Genomic DNA, 22,754 nt, shown 5'->3' with positions numbered 1-22,754 from the left:
TCAACTTGATAGGCGGCAAATGATTAACGTTCTAATTGAATATACAAGTTTATTAATCATGACGACTTTTTTCTATAAATATATCACGATCACCCTATGGACATATTTTTCTTAAATATATTCAAAATGAGTACTTTATTTAAAAAAGAACTTAACCTTTTGTTTACTACATGAAAAAGTTGAATGTTTAGCTTTACCATGGAAATTAAAAAGAAAAGTTTCTCTAGCACGTGAAAATGTTGAATACTCAAAGTTATCACGTGAAATTTCCTTTTTTGATTCAGATTCATATATTACTATTCATTTCCTTTACTTTTACGACCCGTTTGGTAGGTGGTAATAAACGTTAATAATGGGAATGAAAAACAAGTGTAATTTTGGTTGAAAAATCTCTTGGTTACCTTGATGGTCATGCTTGTCAAACTTTGATCATCTTATTTTCTTCATAAAATTCATTCCAATGCATTACCATTGGGAGAGATGGTATTAGGTGGTAATGAAAATTCGTAAACAAAAAAAACTTTTTTGTGATCAAAGTTTCATTACTATGGGAATGATATGAAACTTTTAATGAAATTTTACACTATTAATTATTTCTATTACCGCCATTTATTACCACTAACCAATGGACCGTTTTTAATTATATATATAATTTATAAATCATTCAAATTATTTTCTTAGTATGCATACAAACGAGTGTTAGTACAATCTCTGGAATAATAACTAGATAGGCAATGTAAAAAGACGAAACAGCATATTTTTGTTTCCCATTTTGTCGCCCTTTTTCTAACTTGGAATAATGAGAACATATGATTTGTAACTTTTTATTGACATTGATTGTATTTGGGTTGCTTTTAGGTTTATAATTAATTATACATTATAAGTATTATTAATCTTTTGTTATGTATAGTGCTTGTTAATTTGCAATTACATGTACATTTAATTTTCAAAGAAATATACAATTAGTTATCGTTATCATATTATACGATTTCTAATAAAATATATTAATTGATATAAAAATATTTATAACAAAATGTATCATATGTATATTCATTAGTAATTGTATAGATATTTGTTTTTAGGTAATAAAATCATTATTTTAATAATAAAAATAATATAAATAGATTGTTCGGTTTACATTTTATTCTCTTATAAAGATATTAAAAAAAACACAGCTTGAACTAGTTAAAGCTGCTCGTTAAAGATTAAACGTAGATTTTCAACAACATCTTGTGGTCGCATATTAAAGTCGGATTCCATCTGCAAATACACAAAACAATAATTGATTAAAAGAAAATCGTTGTACATACGATTATTAATTATAACAAATTACAAATTGTCAAAGAATCAACTCAACAAAAAGGTTAAGTTGATGTTCATATTCGTAGTTCTGTACAATGTTGATACATACTTTATTATGCTTTTTGTGTGAGAGCCATTTAAGCTAAAACTGCGGATACAACACAAATAACTCTTCTCATGCTTGACTCTTAGAATATGTTTGGACAGAAGAAAATGAAGAGAAAGGAATGGCAGGGACTTGGAGGGATGTGAGATCCCTCTCAATTCCTTTCCAAAGTTCGATAGGGAGGAAAAGGCATAGAGTGTGTTTAAATAACAAAACGGGAGGAAAAGAAATAGAGTGTGTTGAAGGAATTTGGTGAGGAGGGGTTTAAAGGGATTGGATGAATGATTTTCGTTAAAGTATTAACTTTTTAAAGTTGAAAATTTAATTTGAAGGAAAAACTCTCATCTCCCCTCCTTTTCCTTTTCGTTCCTTCCCTCCTAAACAAACGTGTTATATTTTTTCCTTTTCTCTCCTTCCCTCCTAAGCAAACGTGTTATATTTTTTCCTTTTCTCTTCCCTTCCCCTTCCTATTCTTTCTTTTTTTCTCTCTCCAAAGTTATTATCCAAACAGTGTTAAGCTTTTAACCTACTTGGTTTCTTAAATTGGTATAGAAACCCAAGTCATAGCTAGGCTCGAATCTCAACTCACCCTCATCAATTAAGTGAATCGTTAGTGCAACTACGTGAAAGACAAGGGGCGTAATAAAGCGACTTCAATATCATGTTAAGCTTTTGATTAAAAAGGTAATTACTTCACACTAATAAAATAAATCAACAATCAAAACCCTAATCATAATTCATAAGTAAGTAATGTTGAAGGGTTTATTATTACCACATGTGAGTTGTCCCCACACCAGAGAAAACTAAGGATAGTCACGTTATAAATTTGAGGAGTAACTATTAAATGATCTTAATACTAATCTCCTTTGGATTTATATGTGGGTTACCTATTCTTCTTCTTGTTTGGGTTTTCAAACCCGTTTTATAAATTCTAACAAGTACTATTAAAGTTGAGGAAGATCACAAACCTGGGTCATAATATTTATATCCATTGTTCTGTTAGTGAAAGGAACAGCATTAGTACTAGTGATCAAAACTTGAAGCTTTTCTAGCTCCTTCATGATTTTGATGAGAATACCCTTTTGTAATCGGCAGTGAATCTTAATAAGGACATTATTTTTCGAAAATCTTGCTTCGATTTCTGGGAGTTGATAATCATTACATAATCTGTTGGAGAGATTGTCAATGTTGGATACTGTGGATGAAGAATTATTGTGTTCATTCTCAACAATGCAGCTGGTTTGTGGTGGTTTGATGACAACAAAGGATTCAACTGCTTTTCTAGCATTGATTTGTTCTTCAAGGATCTTTATTCTTTCTTTTAGTTGTTGCATGTGGATGATTGCTGCTCCAAGAACTGAGGTTTTGTCCAGCTGCAACACATATTTCAGTTTTAATTGTTAATTACGAATATCAATTAGATCATTCTTAAGTCTTAACAATGTTCTATTTGATATTAAAAACTTGTTGATAGGATTTGAAATTTTGTATTGGAGTGTTTAGAGAACATTTATGACCAGTTAAGCTACACACTTTCTGTGTAATTTTTGTCTCTTATTATTATTAATTCCTAATTCGTAATTTGGAAAATAAATGTTCACATATGAAAACTTGTCGTAATAGATTATAAAATATTTTTTTGGGTTGAATTCAAAATAATTACTTTTAATATATATATATATATATACATATATATATATATACATATACATATATATATACATACATATATATATATATATATATACATATATATATATACATATATATATATATATACATATATATATATATATATATATACATATATATATACATATATACATATATATATACATATATACATATATATATACATATATATATATATATATATATATATATATATATATACATATATATATACATATATATATATATATATATATATATATATATATATATATATATATATATATATCTCAATGATTTTTAAAAAAAATTTTAATTGATTGTTTTGTGATGATTGTGTTATCACTGAGTTTGAGTATTAGATCCGCCACTGAATGTGGTATACACTTTTCTATATTCATACCCACCACTAGTGATGGTTACGGAGCGGGTTACCCGGAATCGAACAAGTCCCGAACCGCGGAACCGCCGGAAAAACCGTCAAAATAAGACCAAAGAACCGCAGGCCGGTTCACCAGGATCACCGGTTCCAAGGAACCGCCCCGGAACCGAAACCAGAACCATGCAATTCACCCGGCCCAATGGTTCTTTGGAACCGGTCAAAAAATAGCCGTTACTGGCCGTTGGGATTTTTTAATATATACTCCACACTTTCAATCTTTTCATTCACAATTATCTCTTCTCCTACTCTCTCTACTTAATTACGCAATTATTCTCTTAATTACGCAATTATTTTCTTAATTATATAATTAGTCTTTTAATTATTTCTTAATTACATAATTAGTCTTTTAATTATCTATTTATTTCTTAATTACATCATTATTCAATATAATCATGTCTTCTTTTTTGAAAACAACCTCTGAACAAGTTACTAAGGTGGCAAAATCATTAGGAGGTTATAGCTCCAAAAGAAAGGCCACTTCAACTCCGTTGGTTAGTGATCATGAACCAAATTATCAAGAAGGGTACGACCAAGAATTACACGATTTTGCAGAAGAAGTGGAAAGAGAAATACAAATTGAAGAAGAAGAAGAGGAACCAACGACCCCTATTGGGATACTTAGATCTCGACAGTCATCAACGAGATCACATGAAATACAACAACAACAACAACAACAACAAAGACAAGCTCATGGTGAACGAGTTAATTTCCAAAGTATCAGTTATTTTTATAATTTTATTTTTTGAATTGATTAAATATTTTAAATTATTATTTATTTATATACTGTGGTATTTGAGTATGTCTTTATATTTAAATTTAAATGAAGATGAACTAGTAAGACAACTTTTTCCGGCAAAGCCACCTCCTAGTGGTAGAGCTGTTTCACATGTGTGGTTGTATTTTACAAAACAACCAACCGACAATCCGAATGTTTTCTAATGCACTTGTCAAATTTGTGAAAATCAATGGATAAAGCCTTAAATTTCATACAATTTCAGCAGAGGTAAATACTTTTATAAGTTTTTATACATGATATTTATATTTTGTAAATGAAGAATTTATTAAAAATTCATTTATTGTGTTTTGTGAATACGGTTAGATGGTGGTACGTCAACAAAATTTTGCAAAGAAGCATGAAATCACAAAAGAAACTCAATAATCAATACTTTTAATTGGTCAAACCAACCAATAACTCCATATATGTTAGCTTCGAGAATTTGGTAGATCGAAAGGTGCATTGAGTGATGGAAAAAACATATTGTAAATGGAGAAAGTATAATTTATTCACTAAATTTGAAGCGATTATTAGAAACTAGGGGTGTTCAACAAGTCGGATAAGGGCCGAGTCGGGCTTAAGTAAATATGTGTTGGGCCGGATAAGGGTCATTTATAATTTAATTAGGCTTAAAATGGGCTGGGCTTTGAAAGCTGGCACGGTCCCCCGGCCCATTTTTACTACTAAAAATTGACATTGTTATTTATAATATTTAAAATATATATTAATATGTTATTTACAAAGGCTCGTTTTTGCCCTTATTAAGCCATTTTATAACTTGTTTCATTTTAATTATAGTATAGTCTGACCCTTACAAAGACCTTCTGAGCTGGAGAAGGACACAAAATATGAGTCCGGCCCATGAAACATCCCTTGTTAGAGACGATACATGGAAGCTAAAAGGTAGAGTTACCTTTTTGAGGCCTGGAATTAAGACGGACAAAGCAATAAAACGCTCGCTTAGAGTTTGGCGACGTTGTCTTTCGGCAATAATATGGTGTTGACATTGTTCCGGCAGTCTCTTGGGTCTCTTTCGAGGCGGCGGTACACCATTTTTATTATCAATTGTTGTTGATGATGAGTTGTTTTCTGAGCCTGAAGATGATATTGCTGTCATCATTGCTTCCATTTCTTCTGCTTCTGGTGGATTATCAACTAAACAATCGACCACAAATTCGTTCAACATTATTGCATCCTCCTCCATATCCTAATAAATAATGCATTAGCATTTTTCATATCAATTAAATATTTTTATTTGTGTCTTGCATATGGATAATAATTGAGCGTGCAAGAATCAGGAAATTCTAGAAAATAGAAAATTATTTAGCGAGAATCGAGACCATTTTTTATTGGACTGACCAATATACAATATTAAATGTGTTAAAGTGACAACTTATAATTTTAATTAAAGTGGTCAATTATACAAAGAAATTTGACTAAGGTTTTTAAAAGATATATAAAAGATAAAATATTTCCATGTAAGAACTCGTTAAATTCGTATTGATGTAACTTTTTTATAATACTTCTTTCAATTCTTTTAAGTTGTCTCATTTAGTTTTTGGACACTATTTAATGATCACTCTTAATTTGTAGTTTATTCTTAATATAGACGTTAAAATATAGTCTAGTGGAATCTTGTTTAATTCGTCTCAATGTAAATTATATTAATATCAAATTTTATAATTTTTAATCATGCATAATTAAATATATTTTGAATTAAATTAGTGCATTGGATAGTAACTAAACGGGATAAGTTAAAAGAATTAAAAGAAGTATATTTTATAATTTTAGAAATTCGTATTTAAAGATATTAAGACTTAAAAATTGTTTTAAAAACTCTAGGTTGGACGAAGCATTTACCATTAAAAGTTAGATGAAGTATTTACCCGCACTAGGTAAAAAGGTATGAAAACTGATTGATAAATTCTTTATTAAGACTGTTTAACTGTGAGACGACTTAATATAAGCTGAACCGATTCTAATTATTACTCCAAAAAAAAACTATTTTGAGGTAGTTTTAAAATTTTTTTTGTTTAATATGAATAATTTAGGCTGTTTATATGAGTCTATTTTACATGAAACAGTCTCATACAAGATTCGTTCAAAATAATATGAATTTTATGGCATTACTTCAATGGACTTTATCAATAATCCACAAATTGGCTTCCCAAGAGAACCACAACTTGCCATACATTTCCAAGGAAATTTATTACTCCTAAATAATAGTGATATATACACATTAAAATTATCTTCCTGACTATCTCACCGATAAATATTAAATAAATGCAACTAATGTTGTAGATAGGGCTATATAAAAATTGATACACTATTTGATACAATTAAATAATAGATTGAATCGGACAAGATGTGAGTTAAACGATTCAGTCTTTGATTTACATATATTAATTTAATTTGTAGATAAAAGGTCTATAAGAAAATTCAAACAGTATAAAAATACAAATGAATTAAATTGGACAAAATTCTAGTTAATTGATCCAGTATAGATTATATATTTTATATGTGGATATGAATATATAAAATTAATACCGAATAATTAAATAAAATAGATTAAAGTAGACAAGATACCAGTTAACAGATCCGATCTCTAATTTATATGTTTTTACTTGTAGATAGGGATAAGAAATAATAAAATGGTTTGAATTAGACTCAAATACGAGTTAATGTAGCAATCTCTAATTTGTATATTTTTATTCACAAATTATTGTATGAGATGTTGTTATCATGAAATTAGCTTCATATTTGGATAGATTTTAAAATCGTCTAATTGAGAGACAATCTCTCATAAACATAGTCGATTTTAATTTTATTTATTACAGTATGATCCAAGTTATCTACTAGCCATATAATAAAATGAATAAATTACATAATGTCTTTTTTTATACACGCTATAAATGCACATTTTTAATTATTAATAGTTTTAGTTGTACATAAGTAAAATTCTAAAAAGTTAATTTATTGAAATTATATATTTCAATAAATTAACTTTTTTTTGGTGATATATTAAGAAGCTTACAAGATCATCTTATATATACCATTATATAAATTTTTACATAAAAGTTAATTTACCAAAAAAATTAAGAGTCAAAGTGTTACAAACGCAAAATAAAAGACTATCATGTTCCTTTGAATATTAATAGACCATATATTCTATGAAAATGATACGATGAGTAATATTCTTTCAAATGTGCTTTCTCCGTCTCAAATAAAGGTTCTACATTTTTATTCATTTTCTCCTTATAAAATGACACAATCTAAAGCAACTAATAAAAATCCAAAAAAGATAGTAAAAATAAAAATATAAAACTTTAGTTATAACAAACTATCATATTGATATCATTTTAAGTTAATTAATACTTATACTATTAAACGTAATCTTTAGAACTACTCCATTTACATACTATAATTTATTCCAATATATAATACCTTTAAAACTATTAACTTATAATTCATTTACATATACACATAACCTTCTGAACATTTACAAAATAACATTTGTTTTTATATATATAAATAATGTATACATCTCATTACATATTCAGCTCACCATGAGACACATTCATATTATATCTCATTTCTTCAATTGATTACTTTAAGATTATAAGTAATCATCCTAATATTATAAAAAGTAATTATATTAAAATTATAAGTGATCACTTTAACGTTATAAATGATCATTTTATAACAAAAAATGTATATTGAGTCAGTCCAATAGAGATGATTTCATCGAGAGACCGTCTCATTTAAGAATTAGCGTTACATATTATACTTTAAATTAAAATTTAAGAGTAGATAAGATTCAAATTTATAAACTTATATCACATTGGCTTTGATATTATGTGATGAAATTAACTCAACGATAGGCTAATGCAAAACCATGATAATAAATTAGGTGAGTCCAAAATTTTTCAGATGAACATTATATATCAATTGTATGGCTATTTGAACAGTAATATTATATTAACAGTGAATTAAATGAGCAAATATTGTGACTTAATTAAACATAATATTTTTAAAAATTAACTATCTAAAAATTTTAAAACTTCAGTAATATTTGAGGGTGGATCGTAACCAGTTATCATCATATTATACACTCTATCAAAACTATATTAATAATAGAAAAAATATATAAAAAAAAAAAATAAGAGTAAAAAATAAGATAGGAGAATGGCTTACAAGTTCACCAAAGAAATTGGTATTTTTAGGTAAAGACGAGGAAGCCATAAAAATCCAAAAGTATCGTAGTTTTGTTGTATATGTTCGTCTTCTTCTCCTTTCTTTGGCAGCAAATTGATTGAAGTTAAATCATGGGAAGTAAACTTAAGTTGAGAGTTGAGTAATAATAATAATAGAGATGAATGAACAAAGAACAAACTTCTGCACACTTTGTTAAATAATAAATCAACCGCAATAGGAAATTGCACACATGGCAAGCTTTATAAGGATACATTATTATTATTATTATCATTATCAGCTCGTCGTGTATGATACCATTTCATCATGAGACGTGCTTATATATTAGCCTATTTCTTTAATTAATTACTTTAAGATTGTAAGTAATCGTTTTAAGGTTATAAGTAATCACTTTAAAACTATAAAAAATGATTTTCCTAAAGTTATAAGTGATCATTTTAACATTATAAATGATCACTTTAAGACAGAAAATGTATATTGGACCAACGCAATAAAATACGGATATTATAAATATTTACAGATAAGATTATATTAATATTATTTAATAAGATTAATTCATGTAGAATATAGACTTTATCATTAAATCTTTGTATTTATATAATAATATAATAATCAAAGTGAAGAAATAATATGTTATACAATTATATTAAAACATATATGTGAAAAAATAGACAAAAAAACCGCCTATCAATAAAAAATTACCAAATTTATTATTGTTAAGCTATATTAATGAAATCATAAAATTCAAGTCAAGAAATGTCTGTCAATAGATTTTTTTAAATTTTAAATGCAATCAAATATTCTATTTATTTTTAAGAAATCTTTTTATTTTATGATTTTATCATTGAAAGATTATAGATTTTCCATCAATATATTATAGTTGTATTATAATTTAATTCGTAAATTTTTATCATGTATGATTAATTATTAAAAATTTTAAATGAATTATAAAATATATAAACTCAATATAACACACTACTATTATAGTATAATTTTTGAGCTTATGACTTAAGATTGTGTATGAAAATTGAAAAATAATATTTTATTTTTTTCTTTTTTAATTGGTTTGATCACTCCAGTTTTGATAATGGTTTAATGAACCAAATTTTAATATTCTTTATGATTTGGGATAAAAAAAATTATAGATCTACATATGGAAATATAGTTTATCAATAGATCACATATATTTACAGTCAATCAACAAATATTACATGTTTTAATATGTTAATTGTTTGCTTAGATATGAAGTCAAGTATCAAAAATTTCCATGTCAATGATAGAAAATAAGCGGAAAATTTTTTTTAATGAAAGTGTGACATGTGTTCTAAGTCGTTTTTTAAAATAAGTACTTTTATCTCAATGCTAATGTAACATCTTCACAATGGAGTATTAATTTTTTTTCCTTCTTCCTTCCTCCTCTCTCTTCTTGCCCTTTCTTTTCGTGGGTTGGGTTCTGTATAACCCAATTTTTTTTTCCTAAGTTTAACTTTTCTTTTTACTTTTCTTTTCTTATTTTTCTTCTTTTCTTTTAAAATCCTTTTAATCATATTATTGTTTTAACCTTTCTCCTTTTCCTTGTATACTACTCTTAAAATTTCTAATTACTTTTTTTTAAATTGCCATTTTAAATATATATAAAACGAGAGTCTTTTAATTTATTATTGGTTGATTGGAGTATTAATTTGAGATATATTATTTTATCGTGTAGATAGCGGATTCGTAGATAAAGATTATTAGGAGCATACGTTTGTCTAGGATTGCGTGACAAGGTAATTCTCAATGTCCATCTAATTAGGACTATCTCGTTAATGTGCTAAGTGATAATTAATGTGTTTTAATAGAATGCATGATTTTATATGACATTATTTTGCTTGATATATATTTTATATATTCTCAAATTATATCTACTATTATTTTTGTCAAACTTGAATTTATAATTACTATTTTGATAAAATTTATATTATTATTTTGATAACGAAATTAGATACGATTTAATTTGAAAGAGAAATACTTATAATATCATTATTTTGATGAATGTTATATTATTATTTTAATAATGATTTTAAATGCGATTGAATTTGGGAGAAAATATTATGATATTAATATTGCGATTGAGATATATTTTTCTTGGGAAAACCTGTGATCCTGAAATAAAATGTATAATGTATGTTTGATTATATGTTTGTGTGCTCTCGACTAATTATTAAAATATATTAAATCACGTAAAGTGTAACACGAGGGAAATGAAGCTCTTATATTTGTTGTAATCCAAGTATAAGGGTGATGAACAGGTTGTCCTGTTTGGTTAGTATAGCTGCCGACAGGTATTATTATTTCTGATACTTGATACGATGTTTGGTCTTTCTTCTATTTGTTGTGATCCAAGTAGAAGAGGTGTGCACACTAGGGTTTCCTGAGACTACTCTGCTGGCCTTGAATTATTTGGGGTGACGACCTCTTGATGAAGTAGGTATAGGGGTAAAGCCTCGGCCTACTGGCGTTCTCGTTTCCTCAAATAAAAAATTGATTATGTGTTTGTCATTATTAAGTATCAAAATAATAAATTGGTTTATGTGATATTATATATGTGGTTTTCACAAATTTTTTTTTTAATCTCAGTTGTATATTATTTTCTAAAATTATTTCAATTTGATTATATTTTATTTACTTAAATCATTTTCAAACTTAATCATTTTATGGGATGAAGTTGGAATTACTCAATTTCCTAATTTTGGGAGTTTTTGCCTTGTTTTTCTTGCATTCTTATGTTACAGATTATTGATTGCGTGGGAATCGTGGGGTGAGGATCACCTAGAAACACAGCTTTTATTAGAGTCGTAATTTAGTTTAAATTTTACCTTAAGTTGTTTAAATTTTATATGGACATAGATTGTGTTTCAGTCTTTTCTTATGTTGTAAAACCCTTTGTTGGATTTAAAGTTTTTAAGTTATTTCTTAGTCGTTAAGCCTTAAATTTATTTTATTAGAAATAGATGTGGCGGTAACACTCCCATGAGTAGGTTTTGACTCATGTTTTTCATTAAAGGTGTTTTTAAAAGTTCGACCTATTCTGAGGATGTTACTTTAGCATTAAGATAAAAGTACTTATTTTAAAAAATAAGCTCTTCCATTATTTATTTTGAATTTTCTTTATATAATTTTGCTTATTTACTTCAAATTTTTCTTTCAACTCGAAGTTAAAGGCCTTTAAAGATTATAAATGAGTTTACATGATATTTAATTTTTGTATGATTGTCTAAACATTTTCAGAAGGTTCAGCCCACTATTATATTAAGAAGATCCAACATTACCCTTTGCTCTCTTTTTCTGGACACTTGGAATATTTAGGATAACATATTCACCCGGTGTTCTATGACACTGGCTCATAGTGAGACGATATCAAAACAAAAAGCTCATAAGCTAAAAGTTTTTATTATTGGGCTATTTAACTCGTATGAGGCATGTCTCATACTGAGACCGTCTCATACAAAAATTTGTGTAACATATTTACTGTCGTTAAGGTTAGAATAAGTTAAGTGTTAAAATTTAGTCCCTCTGTTTTCAAATGTTCTTCTCATTCACTTTTTTGCAGATCTCAATGCAAACTTTAAAATCAAATAATTTTAATTGTGAGTATTCATTGAGACAAATCTAAGAAGATCCCACATAAATATGTTTTTTTTTATAAATCGATGAGAAATTGTAATCAAAATTTGACACTATAGATCATAAATTGTATTTAAAAGAACATATGAAAATGGAGGGAGTACATTTTCTTCACAAAAAATTGCGAGAGACCGTCTCAAATTGAATCGTCCATGTGGGCCGGTCCAAAATCAAAAATTGAAAAATAAAAATGGCCCGAATTCCAAAAATTAAAAAATAAAAATTCAGTTTTAATCTTAAAGTATCAATTTCAACTTATAGTAAACCTTAAAAAGATCAATTAAAACAAATAATTTCAACTTTGACCTAAAAGTGATCAGTTTTAGATCAATTATTTTGAAGTTTTCAATTCTTACTTAAAATGAACAATTTACACCTTAAAGTGACTAGTTATATGATAAGAAATAACTTATAAATGAAATTATTTGTAACCTTAAATTGATCAACTACTGATCGGATGGCCCCACCCCTTTCGCGTTCCTCTCCTCATGTATTTTAAAAAATTATAATTAATCTGATTGAGCTATTGGCGTCATAGACCGTCGCTTGCAAGACTTCTTGTGTAGTTATTTTGTTTACGAAGTAGTGTATTTAAGATGGCATTTCACCTTCACATAGTGTTTGTTACTTGACTGCTTAAGAATATTTAGGCAATCATTCTTTGAGTATTTGGTACCTTCGTGGACCTTGTGTGGACTTGCCTTATTATATTGATTGGGCCATTATAAAGTTAGAGCCAACTCATAGACAACGAAAATTCCATTTGAGACGGTCTCTTTAAGAGATCATCTCTAATTTAGTCAGCCCATTACCTATTATATATTTTTTAAAATATTGTAAGCATTAAGAATGATGTAAGTATACATTTAAGATATTGAAAGTAGGCATTAAGTATATATTGTGAATAAACATTAAGGATAATGTAAATAGACATTAAGAAAACGATAAGTAGATATTAATCTTTAATGCATTGGATTTGAGATTCGTCTCTCAAAGAGACGGTCTCTCAAGAGACTAGTTGTTTAATTTGTGTTCAAAACTTTATACCTATTATCAAATCAGCTGGTCTCTTGAGAGACTGTCTTTTTGAGAGACATTTCTCAAGCCCAACCCATTTAAGCTTATTAAACTAAAAAATGATAAAGAGAACATCTCTTACAAGAATTTGTGTTATCAAATACTAGTATAAAACTCCATGTAATGCACGGATTTCTAAGTATAAAGATATAAATAAATATACGTTTATATATATAGTGCTAATATGATGATAATGACAAATCTTAAAGTTATCACATCGCAATATCATTTATTACATTCTCCAAGGTTAGAAAGAACTATAATCAAACATCGTAACAAGTAACTTTAGCAACCATCAATGATATGTTGACATTATACTCATGATGTAGCTATAATAACAACCTAACAAAAGTACTTGTGATTAACAACAATCAAACAACACTAATTAACAACTATTACTCCCAATTAAGAACCAAGACCACTTCCATAGTCAACTACAAGCACACCATAACCAAACTAAGCCTTAAAACAATTTGTAAAGTTTTCCAATCAACCATCTCACTATCAAATGTAGCATACACACACACCATAAGTAATTTCATCTCCAAATCGAGCCCTAGACATAATAAAGATGACATTTTTAACCAATACCCATTTCAACTATTCAGAGTAGTAAACTCAATAATCAAGTAAACATCAATTTAACAAAGAAATACTTAGAAATCAAAGAACAAATGGCTCACAATTATAAAGTTAGAGAAGGGGTGCGAAAGCAAGGGACTTATGGTGGTGGTTTGCACGGCTGGGGTGTGCACAGAGGCGGCACAACCCTTGTGATGGTGTTGTTGGCGTGTGCGGGTAGGAGGAGGTCAAGGCTGCTGCTCGTGGGAGAGGTAAATGGGCCGGTGCTACCGGCTGCTGCTCGTAGAGTGGAGGCGCGCCTACTGTTGCTGCTCGTGGAGGTTGTTGGCTGCTCACAGGGAGGGAGGAGGGAGTGAGAGAAAGGGAGAAGAGAAGAGAGGAGATGTGAGTGAAGGCTTGCTTGAGCATTTAGGGTTTTCATGGGTTTTTTTATACTTGTTGTTATTATTATTATTATTATTAGGTTTATTTATTTTTATCTTGATTTATTTTCTTGCGAGACCCAACCAAGAGAATCACCTTCGTGGCTTCACACATTTTAATAAAATAATCATTTTGATTCGAACCTCTTTATTTTAGAATTGTACTTATATTTTTAATATATATATATATATATAAATATATATATATATATATATATATATATATGTATATATATATATATATATATATGTATATATATATATATATGTATATATATATATATATGTATATATATATATATATATATGTGTGTGTGTGTGTATATATATATATATATATATATATATATATATATATATATATATATATATATATATATATATATATATATATATATATATATATATATGTGTGTGTGTGTGTGTGTATATATATATATATATATATATATATATATATATATATATATATATATATATATATATATATATATATATATATATATATATATATATATATATATATATATATATATATATAAGTTAACATTTAAATTCATGTATGCAAGAAATTTATTAAAACTAATTCAGAAATAATTTAATATAATTGTAAAATTTTTAAAGGTTATTAAAATTATTACATAATTACGTTATTAAAATCTCGGGGTGTTGCATGATATGTGTAATTTTTCAATCTTTTTATTAAATTATATATCTCAATCTAAGCAATAATCATTCAATTTATTCTATTTTTAAAATGATAAGTTACTCAGTTTAATAAATTTTTAGTAGGACTAAAATGACATATTAGTTAATTATATTTGCCATGCAAGTCAACATCAACCAATAAAATTTTTCCATCTAGCGGGCTTCTATAAGGACGACTCGTGTAATTTTCCAATCTTTTTATTAAATTGCATCATATCATACAATCATACAATATTATAAAAGAGTTGGAAAATTCCAAGGGTCATACTATTGGAGCTTTGACAAATGGAAGAATCATATTGGTTTCTTTTTGATCACATGGTAACTTAATTTAGAAAATAATAATAATTTAAATAATTATAATTTTACAATGAGTATAATTTATTAACATTTTTTAAAGCTATGTTAAATTAGGTAATAATAATGTGATGTGATATTTAAACACTTGATGAAAATATTATTATTTTTAAAATTTGAAAAATATTAAAAGAAAATAAAAAGAAATTCTATTTTTAAAATAAATGAAAAAAATATTCATATTCAAAATTTCAACATTTAATTTTTGAAAGAAATACAAATCATACATAATTTTAAAAAAAGATTGAAAAATTAAAAAATAATAAAAGAGTTGGAAAATTCTAAGTGTCTACTATTAGAGCTTTGACAAATGGAATAATTTTATTGATTCTTATTGATTACATAGAAAATTAATTTAGGAAATAATTATAAGTTTACAATGGGTATAAGTTATTAACATATCTAAATGCTATGTTAAATTAGGTAAATAAGAATGTGACATTTTAACACTTTATTAAAATAATATATTTTTAAAATTTGAAATTATTAAAAAAAAATAAAAAGAAAATTTTTTATTAAATAATTGAAAAGAACATTCACAGTCAAAATTTCTGCATCTAATTTCCGAAAAAAAAATACAAATCATACAATTTAATAATCAGATTGAAAAACGATAAGTAACATTATTTAAAGAGTATGGCCAAATGAATTAATGTAATAGGTTAGAATTAATTATGTGAGTCATGTTTTAAATAATAAATGATTTTTACAAAAACTAACAACGAAACATTCAAATCAAGTTATTTATACTAGTAATTTTTAATGCAATTTATATATTAATGAACATGTAACTAACTATTATATTTTTAAGATGCGATAAAAATTGTTAATAGAGACATATAGTAAAATGCATTAATATAGCATGCATATCTTATTCACTTAGTGCCATACTGCCATGTATTGTATTAATTTATCAAAATAACATATAGTACAATGCATTCGATATTAAGTATGTACATATTTATTATTTAATTATGTTTATTCAATATTTATACATGAATCATTAATTATATTATCATTTTTATTTTATTTCTCCATAAGTTAAGTGAATTTAAAAAAATAAAAATATATGTTCTTTTTGAAACTTGAAAATAAATACTTATAATATTTTTAAATATAAATTGCACAGCATTAATCATCAAACTAATAGAAATTCGTATAATGCCCAGGTATATATACCAGTAATAACAGGGTAACTTAGTTGAAAAAACCATTTCCTCTCCCAACCCTTGCACCACCTTCAATAGCATCTTCCTCCTCCACTCACCCCATTCTCGAACGAGCTGCCATCCAACCTTGTCCCACCTCCTTCCTCCATCGAAACTCCTCCACCACCAATGTTTAATTAGATTACCAAAATCTAAAAACAAGTTTTCATAATGGTTAATTATATAATATTATAATCTAAAATACTTACCATTGACTGTGAATTTGTGATATATGTGAAAAAAATATTATTATTAGTTGTAAATATAATACTCCCTCCAATTTACTATTAATGTCATATTTGTTTTATGTACTCTATCCAATGTATTTATTTAATCTGTAATATCTCTAATTGTGTATAATTAAAATTTAAGAAAAGTTGATATGAATAATCATTGCATTAAGACGAATCAAACAAGATCCCATTAGACTATGTTTTAACTAACACATTAATAATAAAATACAAATTAAAAATAAGAGATTAATAGTGTTTAAAAAGCAAATGAGACATTAGTAGTGAATTGGAGAGAGTAAGAGAGAAGCTCGAAGTCAAATTGTGTATTTACAACTAAAACAAACCCGTACAATGTAAAATACTATAAAAACAAAGTAAGTACAACACTAAAGCAGGGTAGCAGGAATAGAAGATACCACTAATCTGCTTTACATATACATTTAGATATTAATCGAATCTAATCCACCAAAAAAGACCGCATTACTCCTGATTAAATAAAACTTAAAAACATTTTAATCCCTTTTCTTCATATTTCTCCATTGGATTCTCCTCTTTTTATTCTCTTTAATAACAATTCCCCTTTACTATAATTTTCATTGTTTTTCTTATCGTTTTCCAATAAAATAAAGAATGTTAAAAAGACAAATAAAAAATTTCAGACCTAACTAATTGAAATAATTGTGCGACTAGGGTAATGTATCCAAAAAAGACAAATAAAACTCCAATTCTCATCAATCATATGCATTCAAAAGGGCCCACCCCTCCGGTGCTCTTTGTCGCTCTCACCCTATTTATTACTCTAAATTTGTTTTGAATCTCATTAAAATATTATTTCTTTCATTATTATTGATCAATTTGGTTGACATCAAAATTTTGTAGTCCCTCCTATTCATAATAATTGTTTCATTTACTTTTTGAATACTATTCATCTATTATTTTTAATTTGTATTTTATTATTAATTTATAAGTTAAAATATAGTCAAGTGAGATCTTGTTTCATTCGTCTCAATGCAAGAATTATTTATATCAACTTTTCATAATTTTTAATTATACACAATTAGAGATATTAAGAATTGAATAAATGTATTGGATAGAGTGCAAAAAGCAAATGAAACACTTATGGTGAATAAGAGAAAGTAATTCTTTATTAAAGTCATTTTAATATATCTGCTTGTCTAACCTATGCGACAAGGCATTAGTTAAGGGAGTATTAGTTACCTTCATCTACCAATTTTATTCAAGGATTTTTTTATTCTCTTTTTTTACTTACTTTGGTTAATTTATATTGAAATTATTATTCCTCGAGCATACTTAAGAGAATAAAGTTCTTAATGCCATGTTTGGGAATAATGATTTTATTTGAAAATTTAAAAATTAACTCAAATTTATTGTTTGGGAAATCAAAAATTTTAAAATTTAAATTTGAATTAAATTCCACTATTTTTTTCAAAGTAGTTAAAGTTGAGAATTTGATAATGACTATCCAAACCTTATTATTCTCAAATTTTTCATTTATAATTTTATAATTGAAATCCATAATTTGAAATGAAGTATTGTTTCCAAACACTACCAGAATTTAATGCTCTTAACCTATCCTATTGTGATTTAGGTTAGAAAAACCCTTAATATTTATGATTCAACATGTATGTTAACAAATATATATATATATATATATATATATATATATATATATATATATATATATATATATATCAAATAGAACATTAATAGTAATAGTAAAAACTATATTCTAAATTGTACTCCAAATTAAATAAAAATCAAAAGCGAGCATCTTCAAAGCCGTGCAAATCGCTAACCCTGTTTAAATTTTTCCTCATCATAGCCACTTTAGCCAGCCGCTCAGCCGCTTTCCATGCCGAGGTTGGAGTTAACGGCTCGCCGTTTTCATCCACCACGCAACACCCACTCCCTCCTCTTTTCATCCTCTCTTCATGTCGAGCTTGACGTCTCCACCTAACTTCGATTAATTCTGCTTCGACTTGCCTCCTATACACTTCCACTACTTTCAAGCTCGGCTGACTCAATACGGCTCGAGCCGAGCCAAGAAGCCGTTCAGCTCCAGCAAAGTCATTTTTTTCAGTTAATAATCTCATACTTTCAGCCACAGCTCTTGTCATAACAAAAAGACTTCTCAACCGTTGGATTTTAGGGTCTGAAGATCGGACGGTCTGAGGAGGCGGAACGATCAAAGATTGATCTCCACCGTTCATTACCTGCTTACAAGATGACGGATCTTTGTGATAAGATCTGACGGATAATACATGGTGGGACCCAATTGAATTTGCCCGAACTTTAATCTCAACTAATAATTCCCTCGTCTCAGAACTGTATAAATCTCCAAGTTTTACTAAACCGGACCCAAGTAAACCCGGTCTACCCGTACAAGAATAAACCGCCATTATCTCCCCCGCTATTGAACCGGTTTCTAAACCGAACTGAACCCTAACATCCATTAAACCAACGCGTATAAAATTATTGACACTTTTAACAAACTCTTCTTCGGGAAAATTCTCATTGATTTTAAACATATGAACCGGAATTTCGGAAAACCGGGTTGATGAAACAATTAATCCATCTCTATTTTCTCTCTCCTCATTTTGACCGTCCATGAAAATGATCGACGCAGAAGGGTTCTTCTCTTTACGGTCTTGTATTACTTTAATAGCTTTCTTAAACGCGTCGTTTCGAGAGTATTTACCTTCAGATGAAACAACATTAATGGCGTCGATAATTCTTCTAGCTGTTCTTCTTCCAGAAGGTGTCATTCTCTTTAACGGCAGCAATCTCTTAGGGGTTGATGAAAATGCCACCATGGAAAGACGGTCATTGGAAGAAAGTGAAGAAATTATTCCTTTCATCGATCTTTTTAGGGAGTTGAACTTTTTTGTATTCATTTCAAATCGGATGTCTAGAACCACCACAATATCCACCGAAGGACGACAATTTGTTGCCGTAAAAGGTGGGGCTGTTATGGTGAGAAGCATTGCGTATGTCTCGTAATTTCGACCAACAGCGATAACTGCTGACTCTGGTGCGATTTTTACTTGTACTCCATTGTTGAAATTGACGGGAATTTTAGGTTGAGGAGAGATTGGAAAAAACCCAGGAAATTCATCTTCATCGGGCTCATTTTCTTCTTCGGATTCGGGGATTGAGTTGAATTGAATCGACGATACATGGGTTACAAGTGTTTCGTCGTCATCGTAGAGTTTAAGATCAATTAGGGATGAATTTTTTACGGGTTTACTTTTCTGGGTAGCAGCAAGATAAGGAGTTTCTTTCCATTGTGATCCACATAATGGGCAAGATAAAATAACACCATTAGAGTTAGCAGCAAGGTCGGAAATACAAGGAAAGTGAAAAGTATGAGAACATTCAGCAGTAAAAATGGCGGTTCCTTGACCAGTTTTGACATTACGAAGACAAACACCACAACGATTAAGCTTCGAGAAACGCAGAGAGTTTTTAAGGAGGGAAAAAGAGGAAGGTGATTGGGATTTAGGAGAAGGTGGAGGGGTTTTGGATTTAAGCTTCAATGGAGTTTCATCAATGGCGGTTTTGCATTGAAGAGTAGGGGTTTTAGGAGTTTGAGGTCTAGAATTTGAAGGAGAAGATGAAGAAGAAGAGGAGAAGAATGTAAATTTCGAAAAACCCAGTTTAGGACTACGATTTGAGGAGTGATTTGGGGTGTTATTTGGTTCTGGGTCATTAGGAATGGAAGTGCAGAAAACTTTTCGCCATCCAGTAACCATTGTTAATGGTGGATTTTCTTTGTTTTCTTTGAAAACTGGTGATTTCTATGGTTGAAAAGATGACAAAAGTTTTATTATGAACTTTTTCTGTACATGATTTAGTTCTGCAGGTCTGCAGGTCTGTGCTCTGTTTTGGTGTATGTCGATAGGCTCAAAAAGATGAGAAAAGGAAGATGAATTTATTAAGGGTAGATGTAGGTTTAGTGGTTATTAAAAAGGTGGGTATTTGGAGAATTTTAATTTACTAATGGGTAGATAGAGAAAAGGAAGTGTGAAGTTAAGAGTAATTTATATAATTGGTCTATTTTGATAATTATTAATTTAAAATTGCAAAAGATTGTTTTAACAAATTAATTAAGGGTTTACTTGGATTGAAAGTAAATACTTAAGGTATAAAAAATTGAAAATGAAGTTTGAAATAATGTTAAAAGAGGTAGATAGAAAGTAAACTGAAAATGATGAATAAAAAAAGGAAAATTCCCTCATTTGGAGTATAAGATTTTCGGTACTCTATCCTAGGATAAATTTATACCCAAGATGAGAGAACTAATTGTTATTTTATTCATTTTTCATTACTTTTTAACCAATTCTTCCACCTCTCTAACAATCAAAATTTTTAAATCATGTAACTAACTAACTTAATTTTCCTACTTTTAGTATTATTTACCCTCTTAAATATTTACATGCAATTCAAGCGGACCCTAAATGTAAATATATCAACTCAACAGAGATGATCTCACTATTAATCCAACATAGATTAATCTCACTATTTAAACCATCTCATTTTAAATTTTTGTTAGTGAGAAGGTAGAGTCGAAAAAGACGGATAATTTTTTTCTATTACATAATAGGTTGAGGGAAAACAATTAATTATTTAAGAGCCGAATAAAAGAATTTATTTATGATTGTAGTTCTTTTAATTTAACAAAGATAAGATTTGATTCTTTGAAAAAAAATTTTAATGATAAACTATACAAATTTTTGTATGAGACGATCTCACCGTGAGACATGCCTCATACTTGGGTTAAATAGTCCAATCATAAAAACTTTTAAACTTATAAACTTATTGTTCTTAGATCTTATTACCGTCACACGATTTCAACAAGTCGATTAAACTAAGGATAGAGTTTACCGCACAAAATTGTGTTAGTATTGACTATTGAGATCCGCCCTTTCAGCCTTGATCTTTCTCTAGTTTACTCATCTTAAGTCTTTGTATTGCTTCTTTTTGGAAGAGAAGATCTTATTTAAATAACGTTTATTTGTAAAGCTAACAAATCACTCTTTTGTGGTAGGATTTAATAGGTGTAAGTTTTGTTATTTTATTATTTTTTTGGTTTTGTTTATTTTATTATTATTATTATTATTGTCTTTTTGTGATGATTTACAAATCATGATTATTGATTAGGAATTTTTGTTTTTGGAATAGTCGAGTTTAATACTAGGGAGTGTTTGGTTCTTAGCTTATTGCTTAGCTTTTTGGTTGGCTTTTGACTTGTTGATTGGTCAAACAGCCAAAAAAGTGTTTGGTAAATGACAAAGTAGCTCCAGCTAGCTTTTTTAGTTGGCTTTTGGCTTGTTGACCCACTTTTTCTCTAATAAACAGTCACAACTAATACTTAAATTTACCAAACATCTCCACAAACAGCTACCTTTTTCAGCTAGCTTAAAAGCCAACAAAAACAGCCAATATGTCAAGTTGATCAAACAAGCCAACTAAAAAATGCAACCACCAATAGCCAATTGTCATACACCCCTAAGACAGATAACTTATTCTAAACAACTCCTATTGGACGGATTTCGTGGAAAAAGAGTGAATATTTTTATGAAAAAAATAGAGGGGAGGAGTATTAAAAAATAAAAATTGATATACAACTAAGATTACAACGGCTAAGGAACTTACAAAAGGATAAAAATGTGTAACAAAGATTGTTCCCATCTTTTGACTTTCAAAAATTGTAAGCAAGTTTATAATTAATTTGGCAATGGGATCATGCCAAAGAATCCTTAAATTTTGGGGGTATATCCCAATACCATTATTATGGAGTACTTTAGATAATTAAAACATATACTTGTAATCACTTATTTGGACCATCTTATTAATGATACTTGGACAAAGACATGATTTCCACTCCCCAAAGCAAATTTATTAAATAAAAGGGGTTTTATATAATTAATTAATTGATTAATTAATTAAATAAATTAATGAAAAGGTTGCTT

General features: G+C 28.1%; 2 protein-coding genes across 2 annotated transcripts; both read right to left on the bottom strand.

The window, feature by feature from the left end:
- Positions 1-1,062: 1,062 nt before the first annotated feature.
- Positions 1,063-8,710, bottom strand: LOC130820673 (transcription factor bHLH18-like). The gene is made up of 4 exons (XM_057686130.1): positions 8,491-8,710; positions 5,210-5,503; positions 2,377-2,781; positions 1,063-1,260 (listed from the first exon to the last, which is right to left on the bottom strand). The coding sequence occupies exons 1-4, from the start codon at positions 8,536-8,538 to the stop codon at positions 1,186-1,188; spliced, it is 822 nt and encodes a 273-aa protein (XP_057542113.1). The 5' UTR covers positions 8,539-8,710; the 3' UTR covers positions 1,063-1,185.
- Positions 8,711-18,485: 9,775 nt separating this feature from the next.
- LOC130820672 (E3 ubiquitin-protein ligase WAVH1-like) lies at positions 18,486-20,811 on the bottom strand. Its single transcript, XM_057686129.1, has one exon. The coding sequence runs from the start codon at positions 20,532-20,534 to the stop codon at positions 18,540-18,542; it is 1,995 nt and encodes a 664-aa protein (XP_057542112.1). The 5' UTR covers positions 20,535-20,811; the 3' UTR covers positions 18,486-18,539.
- Positions 20,812-22,754: the final 1,943 nt, after the last annotated feature.

This window comes from Amaranthus tricolor, chromosome 8 (genome assembly GCF_026212465.1).
Source record: "Amaranthus tricolor cultivar Red isolate AtriRed21 chromosome 8, ASM2621246v1, whole genome shotgun sequence".
In the NCBI taxonomy this organism is placed as follows: Eukaryota; Viridiplantae; Streptophyta; class Magnoliopsida; order Caryophyllales; family Amaranthaceae; genus Amaranthus; species Amaranthus tricolor.
Note: the sequence above shows the minus strand (reverse complement) of the source record. Positions and strands in the feature narration are given on the sequence as shown.

What these genes read in the sequence shown, in the direction of transcription:
- LOC130820673 (XM_057686130.1), bottom strand. Translation starts at nt 8,538, where the DNA reads ATGGCTTCCTCGTCTTTACCTAAAAATACCAATTTCTTTGGTGAACTT. An exon ending in CCAATTTCTTTGGTGAACTT is followed by an intron (nt 5,504 to 8,490) that starts GTAAGCCATTCT and finishes ATTATTTATTAG; the next exon opens with GATATGGAGGAGGATGCAAT. An exon ending in TAATTCCAGGCCTCAAAAAG is followed by an intron (nt 2,782 to 5,209) that starts GTAACTCTACCT and finishes TATGTGTTGCAG; the next exon opens with CTGGACAAAACCTCAGTTCT.
- LOC130820672 (XM_057686129.1), bottom strand. Translation starts at nt 20,534, where the DNA reads ATGGTTACTGGATGGCGAAAAGTTTTCTGCACTTCCATTCCTAATGAC.